This window comes from Myxocyprinus asiaticus, chromosome 50 (genome assembly GCF_019703515.2).
Source record: "Myxocyprinus asiaticus isolate MX2 ecotype Aquarium Trade chromosome 50, UBuf_Myxa_2, whole genome shotgun sequence".
Classification (NCBI taxonomy): domain Eukaryota; kingdom Metazoa; phylum Chordata; class Actinopteri; order Cypriniformes; family Catostomidae; genus Myxocyprinus; species Myxocyprinus asiaticus.
In genome coordinates, this window is record NC_059393.1 from 17,380,155 (window position 1) to 17,390,195 (window position 10,041).

At 36.8% G+C, this 10,041-nt stretch overlaps 1 protein-coding gene across 3 annotated transcripts; it reads left to right on the forward strand.

The window, feature by feature from the left end:
* The first annotated feature begins 2,569 nt into the window (after nucleotides 1–2,569).
* On the forward strand, nucleotides 2,570–10,034 carry LOC127438991 (pleckstrin homology domain-containing family B member 2-like). Of its 3 annotated transcripts, none has more exons than XM_051694963.1 (8): nucleotides 2,570–2,645; nucleotides 2,960–3,015; nucleotides 4,385–4,537; nucleotides 4,762–4,864; nucleotides 4,958–4,997; nucleotides 5,184–5,270; nucleotides 8,394–8,511; nucleotides 8,696–10,034. In XM_051694963.1, the coding sequence occupies exons 2-8, from the start codon at nucleotides 2,979–2,981 to the stop codon at nucleotides 8,827–8,829; spliced, it is 672 nt and encodes a 223-aa protein (XP_051550923.1). In that variant the 5' UTR covers nucleotides 2,570–2,645; nucleotides 2,960–2,978; the 3' UTR covers nucleotides 8,830–10,034. The 3 variants fall into 3 exon arrangements, with proteins under 3 accessions (XP_051550923.1, XP_051550924.1, XP_051550922.1); XM_051694964.1 differs by lacking the exon at nucleotides 2,570–2,645 and adding an exon at nucleotides 2,657–2,866; XM_051694962.1 differs by lacking the exon at nucleotides 2,570–2,645 and having other exon boundaries at nucleotides 2,657–3,015.
* The last annotated feature ends 7 nt before the right edge of the window (nucleotides 10,035–10,041 follow it).

The window sequence follows — 10,041 nt, forward strand, 5'->3', positions numbered from 1 at the left end:
TCTACTCTGCACCTGGTAACTTTTTTATGCTTTATTTGAGCTTTCAACCTACAATATAATATAGTAAAGGTGACATCATTATAATTATTATAATGCACAGCAGTTGAAGGAATAACAATAATTAACTGAAACTTTTAACAAAGCCAAATGCCATAGTTCAAGACAGAGACAAAGAAGAACAATAATAACTCAAAGAAAATAAAAAGAAAGTAAAGAAAGAAGAGGAAAGGAGGAAGAGGGCATTAATCAAAATAAAATTTACACATCCATTAAAGAGCTTGTAGGCCGTGTGGAAATAATGTTCTCAAAGTATGAAGCTCTTACTTTATGGTTTCTCCCTTTGCTTTCAGTAAAACATATATTGCTAATAGGTGTTGGTTCCGATGCTAATGTCAACAGCTTGACATAAATATGATCAAAACTTTTGATTGGCTCAGGGGCAAAGGCAAACTACCCCCTCAGGCCATCGTTGAACGCTCATTGCACATGCGCATGATGGTCTCTAGCTCTCCGTTGATTACTATTGTGGATGAAGGGCTAGCCCCACTCATAACAAATGAGAACATTTAAATGGCTCTTATGCAATATACCTTAATAATAATTGAATTTCTCAAAGAATATATACTTTTTTCTTGCATAATGGACATTACACACGTTTAAGTTGCGGAAAATATATAATGATGCCATGCAATTTGCACAACAGCTCCACCTCTGGCAGGGCTCAGCCCCACTTGCCCCTAATGTAGAGACACGGCTGCACAGTAGGTAGTGTGTTTGGAGATTATTGTTGCATTAGTCCTAAATAAATACAGTGGGTTGACAGGATTTTTTTTTTTTAAATACTGATGATACAGACCACTTGTAATAGCCACTAATACTAAATAAAAGTACAAGTACACAAACTCGAAATTTAAAACTCGTAATTCATGCCGCGTTCACGCCATGTCATAATTACCGTAATTACGAGATTCCGACTTGTAAAAAGCGTTCTCATCCTCGTAGAACTTGTAATTACAACTTGTAAACTCTGAATTTTCTCAGAGCTCCGACTTGTACCACCTGACCGCTGCAACGTCATGCGGAAACACTCAAAATGGCAGCAGCTTCAGCAGTAAAATGTAGTTAAGTAGTTATCTCGTAATATTTCTGTGTAATAATTTGTATAATTGACTATTATTAATGTCTTAATAATGCAATATTAGTCTGAAAATAAACGAAAGACATACAGTACAATTGAATGTAGCTAGGACAGAGTTGGATAACCATCTAATGTTTAATGTCCCGCTAAATAAACACTAAGTTTATTAATAAGGCATTTGCATAACGACTGTTACTTGTTGTGTTGCCATAGAAACACATAATTCCGAGTTCCCTGGGCGTGAACAGCTCTGAATAGAATTTCCGAGTTGCCAATTACGGTAATTACTACATGGCGTGAACGCAGCTTCACATTTGCTGGGTACTGTGGCTATGAATGAACCAAATACCGGCAGTAGCTTACATGCTTAACCCTTGTGCGACCTTCGGGACATTTTTGTCTTTTTAATTTTTGTTTTTTCGATAATTTTGGTTGTGTTAATGCCAACGGCATAAATTTTGCCAAAGGTGTGTATTTTTGGGGGAATTTTGATATTTCAACCTCAGTTCCTATAAAACATCTATAATACACTGTGTACACAAAATAGTTATACTCAAGACCTTCAGGACAAAAATGTTGATCCCAGTGCCATTATAGCATAAAATCCTGAATTCTATGATATCATGCTTTCATTCCGGAGCCCTGGCTTCACAATGTTAATTTTTAATATTTTCCACCAGATGGCGCCATTTTTCTCATGTTTAGCCTATGGAGCAAATACATGCTTTTTTCCTATTTTCTGTTTGCTGTATTATAGAGCACTGCAGGCCAATTGAATAAATGATGCAGCTAAAATTGTGTGGGTGTGTTGGCATGGATGTCAGAGTGTGTTTTGTATGTGTGTGTGTGTGTGTGTGTGTGTAGAGAGAGAGAGAGAGTGTGTAAAAACAACAGTGGCATTATGTAAACAAACTGGCATTTAAGGGTTAAAATCCTGAAAATGAATGAATATTTAGTAGTTATGATCAGGACTGATGTAGGTTAAAAAAATTAACTAATTGAAAGTGGAAAATAATATTAATATCTAATATTATTATGGAAGTTTTTTGACGGACATTTTTGTTTTCCAAGGACCTCCGAGTAACTTTTTTTTATTGACGCACAAGGGTTAAAAAAATAGTACTAATAATCTTAGGCTAGTTGTTGCTGCTTTTTTGGTTTTGTTTACACTGTTAAAATTACTCATGTAACTTTTCAAAAAAAAAAAATTAGTTTATTTTATAAACGTACCTAAAATATACAAAAACATGAATGATCGATTTCAATAAACATTCTCAACGTCCTCCCTCTCTTCATGTTTTGCCTCTTTTTAAATACACCTACATGGCGAATACATAACTTATTGTCGTATAAAATGTACCTGCATTAAAATCTGATGAAAAAAAAAACCGTAATAAAAGTCTTGTTTGATCATCTGATACTGTGACATAAGAAATCAGCTGAGCTGAGAGGACGATGATGTCATTCTGGTAGTCGGACACACAGCTCAAACGTCAACACAAAGAGCGTGAGTTTACTTCTTTTATTCATTTGTTTGGCTGTTTCACCTATTAAATATGAGATTGAAAGCGTTTAAATATGTTCGGGACTGTTTTTAAATGTTTGGTGGTCTGTTTTGTTGGTTTGTCGTCGTTATTTAGCACAACAGCGCAGCGAGCTTTCAGGCTAACTGAAGTGACAGGCGGGGAAGTTCAACTGTTAAACTAAATTTACTATAAAATATGAACGGTATCTGCATGTGCATGGGCTCTATGTAATAAGAAATACTTAGAAATGTCTTTTAGGCTGGTATTTAGAATTAATGCATTTAATTTTTCACAGGGAGTTCAGTTTTTGCAGGATGGCGTTTGTGAAAAGCGGATTGCTGCACAGACAGAGTGAGTGTTGATTACACTGTTTATTTCAATGGGAAAAGCCTGCTCTTGTTTCATTCTGATCAATTTAACTTAGAATTGGAAAGTTTTCTTTTTATATAATTTTATAATTGTTTTATAATTCATATAAGAGATTAAATAGCACTTGTATACTTTACAACCTCTTCTGGGAACTCATGAAATATCAGTGAATTGAATGAAATGTTAAGTGTTTCTAATCTAAAATCTTGTAAAGTTAGGTTTAGTTTAATGCAGCAAACTGGATTAATAGTTTTTCCACTTCTTGATAAATTATCTTGGGACAAGTTAAACTTGGGACAAGTATAGAGTTTAGAAGGAATTAATCGAGTTGGATTAAAACAGAACTAAACTTTGTCTATGGCTGTGTCTCAAAACTTAGTGAGCTGTCTATCTAGACAGCGTTTGTGTACATCATATGTTCAAAACCTAATAAGCAGTCTACCTAAACAGCATTTTTAGGCAAAAACTAGTCGCCAATGTAGACATCCTAGTAGGCATCATAGTCTCAAAACCTAACATGCGGCCTGTAAAGACAGCATCTTTGGCATCATAATCCCAATATGTAGCATGCAGCCTGTAAAGGCAGCATCTTTGGCATCGTAATTCCAAAACCTAGCGTGCGGACTGTAAAGGCAGCATCTTTGGCATCATAATCCCAATACGTAGCATGCTGCCTGTAATGGCAGCATTTTTGGCATCGTAATCCCAATACCTAGCGTGCTGCCTGTAATGGCAGCATTTTTGGCATCGTAATCCCAATACCTAGCGTGCTGCCTGTAATGGCAGCATTTTTGGCATCAGGCAGCATCTTTGGCATCGTAATCCCAATACCTAGCGTGCTGCCTGTCAAGGCAGCATTTTTGGCATCGTAATCCCAATACCTAGCGTGCTGCCTGTAATGGCAGCATTTTTGACATCGTAATCCCAATACCTAACGTGCTGCCTGTAATGGCAGCATTTTTGGCATTGTAATCCCAATACCTAGCGTGCTGCCTGTAATGGCAGCATTTTTGGCATCGTAATCCCAATACCTAGCGTGCGGCCTGTAAAGACAGCATCTTTGGCATCGTAATCTCAAAACCTTGCGTGCGGTCTGTAAAGACAGCATCTTTGGCATCGTAATCCCAATACTTAGCGTGCTGCCTGTAAAGGCAGCATTTTTGGCATCGTAATCCCAATACCTAGCGTGCTGCCTGTACCTATTCAGAGTTTTGGGGATCATAATCTTAAAACCCATTGTGCTGCCCACCTATTTATTTTTTAAATCAAAACATTGGAAGCTGCCGACATAAAATTCTAGCTCACTAGGTTTTGAGACGGCTTATTTTTTTTTTCTTTGGTACACTATAAGGCACCATCTTGCGTCGCTGGAAGAAGAACTGGTTTGACCTCTGGTCAGATGGACGTCTGGTGTTCTATGATGACCAGCAGCGGCGAGACATGGAAGACGAGATCCACATGAAGGTGGACTGCATCAACATTCGCAGCGCCAATGCCTGTAGAGGTGGGTGTGATCCATACTTCAGTTGAAATTGTGTCTTCATTTAATGTTCTTCTTTACTTTTGATCTGTAAGAGTTGAGAAACCAATAAATACTTGAGTGTCTTTTTAAATGTAGTATACTTTACAACAGAAGATGAAAGTCAGTATCACATTAATTAAAAGGAATGCACAGATTCAGTAACCTTCTGTATCTCTTGGTCCCTCTTGGTCTTTATTAATTCCCAGATCTCACCCCACCTGATGGCAAAAGCAAAGACTCTCTTCTGCAGATCGTCTGCAGGGACGGTCGTGTCATTAGCATCTGTGCAGACAGTGCAGATGATGCTCTGTGAGTTTCTTTTGGTTGTTTAGTTTGTGCATCGAAAATTATGTTCTGAAAGTTCTCAAATGACATTTTCTTGTTTTTGTTTTTTTGTCTTAGGGCTTGGTCTATTGCTCTTCAGGATGCCAGAGTGAATACTGTGAGTTACTGTGCACTTACCCAGACACAATATGGGTGGGGAATGCAAGCACGTGTTTTACTTTGCAGTAGCACAGACTCCGGGGTTGCGTTTATAACTATGCATGCTGATTTTGGAAGAGTTTAAATAATGGTTGCATTTGCTGACATGAATCATTGTGAACCCTGTGTTATTTTTTGGTTGTAGGCTGTGGCAGCCCCTCAGATTGGTTTTGCTGAGGAAGTCATAGCGTCAGCCCCTCCCCCTTATTCTGAATTGAATCCGACTCCACAGGTAATTTGTCAATGTGTCATCTAAGTTTTTTTTTTTTTTTTTTTAAGAAATGTTCCAAGTTCAATACAAATTAAGCTTTATTGTATGTCGATTACCAGACAATAATTTCAACATGTCCCTAAAAAAAAAAATCGCATTTTCAGTAATGTACTTATAATTGAAGTCTATGGGGAAAGGCATTAAACCAGGATAAGCATTAAAATACACACCATGATGAAAGTATAGCTACAAGACTTAAATATTATAGGTGTTGGCGTGAGACTTGTGAAATATAATCGCTTACAAGCCTTGTTTGTGCAATGTTATGTGCAGTCTTTCAACTCATGTCATGACCATGCAATGCCAGTTAACCCTGTACAAAAGAATAAATATAAGTGCTTTTAACAAAATGCTAGGCTTTTAAAGGAATGTTCCAGGTTCAGTACAAGTTAAGATCAATCAACAGCATTTATGGCATTAAAAAAAAAGAAAAATTTTTTTTGACTCGTCACTTGTCGCAGTGACGGTTAGGGCTGGGTATTGATACAGATTTCACGATTCAATTTCACAAGCTTTCAGTTCGATTCCGATTTTGATTCAATATCGATTGATTTGGGTTTATTTAAGTTATAATGTCTCTTTTGCTTACATATAAATTATCTCCTAGCTAATGCTGTTAATTATACAGGGGACATTTGAACTAGGTACATTAGGAAAATATTAATTTTACTAATTATATTTTATTACTTCATTTGTCACATTTTGGCTTTTTAAAAATTAATAAATAAATGTATTCAATCAATAAATAATTTATTTATTTGTTACATATTTATTGTTAAATTGCATAATTTGTACAATTTACAAGTATTTACATTGATTTGTTGAACACGTGCTAAAACCGGTTCTGTCTCTTTAACAAAAAACGGCATTTCTGTAAAGAGTGTCTGTAGAAGAGCGCATGTTAACGGGAGAGGACTTGAATGGCATTACCTCTGTGCGATTCGTGATTAGAATAAAAAAAAAATTGTAGTTGTTTTTGATCAACAACTGACTGTAGAGAACAGAAAGGGTATTAAAAGAGACCATATTCAGTGACAAATGGGTTGTGTGGATCTCGTGTTGGACACACATTACACGGAACAACTTTTACTCTTAACACGCTGTGAAAGGATCTCACTGCTGAACACTTCACAACTAAACTACACAATTTCTGGTAAGTGAAATGTAAATGTTTACCAGCCAGTTGCCAAATCTATTCACTTTAGTCGCATAGTGCGAAATTTGGTTGCAAATGCGAGTGATTTCCTCTCATTGTAGTAGAGGGTTGCGCATTGAGTGAAAGATCGATCTTGGGATTGTTCAAATGAAGATGATAGTGACTGTGAAACAGTTATTATGGAACTGAATGGGACCAGTCCATAAACCGTTAAAATGCACACTGTTTTAAAAGTATAGCCACAAGATGTAAACATGATTTCAGTGTGTTAAAATCAGGAATGAACTGGCGTAACGCCAGCATCATGACAACGAAGTTGTAATATCTAATATAACTTTACACAGATAAGGTTAGTAAGTTATTTTATACTTTAAAGCCATGTTAATGTGTATTATGTTTATTTCTTGCGGCTATATTTTAGAAACTATGTAATTTAACGTTTTTAGACTGGCATTCTCTTCCATTATCAACTCTTTACAGTAACCACAATTTTTGCTCTTATTTTTTAAAATTTTTTCAATAAAAGAGGGACAAGTTGAAATATTTTTTGTAGTAAGTAACTTTGTCACAAATGCTGTCGATTGAGCTTAACTTGTATTTAACATTCCTTTAAACTAGTGGTTCTCAGCTGTTTTTGCATTGGGACCCAGATTTTGCATCGGACATTAAGTGGCCAGCCAACGTAGTAAAAAATGTAATCTGTATTTAATGTAGCCTTGTATTCATGGTTTTCAAGTATAAGGGCATGGACAACATTTTTGACAAAATATCACAGTTACTGTTACTACTGTAAAATCGTGACAGATTTTAGTAAGGGTGATGATGATTTGTAAAAACCTTTATTTTGGCGCATGGCACAATATGGTGTCTTTGCCTCCTTAGTGCTGTTTAGCATGTTGGGTCTGTCTATCCATTTGAAAAGTTTGACTTCCTCCATAGTGCTTTAATTCAGAAAATCTTCACTAGAAGTCAAGTGGGTCGCAACAGTTTTGTGGTCTGCAGCGCAATATCGAGCGAAGCCAGTTGAAACACCGCTTTAACCCCTCTAAAAAGCCTTGCCCAGTTTACTTCCATTGTAACTGCATTACAGTAATCACCATTTTTGTTTTTACAAACTGAGGAAGAAGTTGAAGATATTTTCTTTTGTTTTGACAGCATACAAATGCTTTCCACAGAGTTTAGCAATGTAGTATCGAACATGGAACATTCCTTTAACAACCTATCCAGCTCAAACATATGTGTGATGTGCTTTTCTACTCTTTTAGATCTTCTTCTTAATTTGTATATAGGTCACTCTGTTTGCTTAATTTGTTTGACCAGGAAAAACTATTGAGATCAGATTACAGGTTGACAAGAAATTTATAAAGAACAACCACAGTAAATTGACTGCTATAAAAAGGATTCAAGTATAGGTTATCAGAAACGAAAACAATAAAGCACAGCATAAAACGATTGTTTCACAGAATCCAGGGCATACTGAGTGACTCCAGACAGGTCTCCTAAGCAACCAATTGGCCCGGTTGCTAGGGAGGGTAGAGTCACGTTGGGTTAACCTCCTCGTGGTCACTATAGTGTGGTTCTCGCTCTCCGAGGAAGTTGTGCGTGGATGCCGCGGTGAATAGCGTGAAGCCTCCACACGCGTTAGGTCTCCGCGGTAACGCGCTCAACAAACCACGTGATGAGATGCGTGAATTGACCGTCTCAGACACGGAGGCAACTGGGATTCGTCCTCCGCCACCCGGAGTCACTACGCCACCACGAGGACCTAGAGCACATTGGGAATTGGGCATGCCAAATTGGGGAGAAAAGGGGAGTAAATACAAAAAAAACCCTGATTGTTTCGGTTTCAGATGATCCAGTGGAATAAAAAAAGAAGACAGAATCCCAAATGTTGAAATTAATGACAATGTTTGTTGTTTTTCTACCAGGTTTTCTATCCTGATGGATATGGAGGTTATGTTCAACATCCTCCACCTTATGCAACACAGATGGTCTACTCGGCAGACGGGCAGCAGTACACAGTTGCCTACCCCTATCATTATCAAGGTAACAAGATGTTGTCTTTAATTGTGGCCTACTTTACACGGCTTGCCCTATATTTAAGTTTTTTTTTTTATCCCTTCTAGGTTAAAAGCTGCATAATAGTCACTATTTGATGCAAAGTAAGTGTCAGATGGTTTCTTTGTTTTCATTAACTATATTCGTTTACTCTCTTCTGTTGTGTTCTCAGGGCCTTACACTCCCGGTGTTAACCATGTTATAGTGCAGGAGCGTCGCCGTGATGATGCAGGTGATGTCGCTCTGGGGATGTTAGCTGGCGCTGCGACAGGATTGGCTCTCGGCTCTCTGTTTTCCGTATTTTAATGTCTCCATGGCAACCCAGTCCAACCCTACAGCGGGAAACTGTTCCTATGCTGTTTTAACTTAATCTTTCCATCTCTGCAACGTATTGCATCAGATAATGTGGCTGGGCTGGAAATGTTTGGTTTTTTATTTATTAATCAAATTTGTCTTTGTACCACAGCTTAATTGTACTTTTGATTAGGCATAGAAAAAACTTGTTTGCTTTGCAAATGTAATCTGTATATGGAGATAATAGTCAAAGTTTATAGATCACCCATTCTTGTCAGCTGTCTTGGTTGAAAAAGTTAAAGTGTGTCAGTCATTTCCAATAATTTTGTCCTGTATTTGCCTCTTCTTTTGTGTCTGGCCTTCACTTAACCATTGTTTTATTGAATTGCTTGTGTTAATTTATGGCTTGTATTATCAATACCATTTTTCCTTCTTTTTTTTGTTGAGAATTTACACTCCCTGTGTGAGATGTTTTATTTAGTTTGTGTGAAAATGTCTGCTGCTTAATTGCCGTGATTTTGTTTTGACTCATATTTGTGTGTGGACATTTTACATTTGTTTTTTCACTCTTGCTTTAAATAGTTAATATAAAAATGCAAGATATCTCAAGTGAACTAGCACATTATTCACAACGTTTGTGATTGAACGCTTCAGGTGAGAAGGGAAACTACAGGGAAAAGTCACTTAGGATACAGATGAACTGCATTTTCTGGTAGAGACATGGGGTATTGAACCTACTCATGTGAGCGGTTAGATTTACTGTAACATCTACACTCAATTGTGTGATTGAATTTGTTCTTTAATTTGACTGCTGATGCGTTTACAATGCTTTGAACTCATTTAAAACTATTATATAACAGGTCATAAGTATTTAAGCTAAAATGATTGTAAGTATCTCTAATTTATACAGTATAATTGTAGCAGAATGGATTTCAAATCATTGTTTAGTTTAACTCGGGTCCTTTGTTTGTAACATTTGTGACTCATTGAGTTTAACCAACCTGAGTGAAATCTTTCATCAGAGATAATACTTGATGCTCGTAATATATAATATGCTTTCATGCTGTGTTTGTTGTTTTCTTTATTGCTTTGCTGTTTGAACCTCAAAATCAAGTTTCATTGTTTGAATCTTATGTTTTACCATGTTAATCATAAGTGTGTGTTATTCATTTACAACTATTAAAATAAGATGATGTGTGGACTGTATGGTCAATTGATCCAGTG

What these genes read in the sequence shown, in the direction of transcription:
- LOC127438991 (XM_051694962.1), top strand. Translation starts at nt 2,940, where the DNA reads ATGCATTTAATTTTTCACAGGGAGTTCAGTTTTTGCAGGATGGCGTTT. An exon ending in CAGCGCCAATGCCTGTAGAG is followed by an intron (nt 4,538 to 4,761) that starts GTGGGTGTGATC and finishes ATTAATTCCCAG; the next exon opens with ATCTCACCCCACCTGATGGC. An exon ending in AATTGAATCCGACTCCACAG is followed by an intron (nt 5,271 to 8,393) that starts GTAATTTGTCAA and finishes TTTTTCTACCAG; the next exon opens with GTTTTCTATCCTGATGGATA.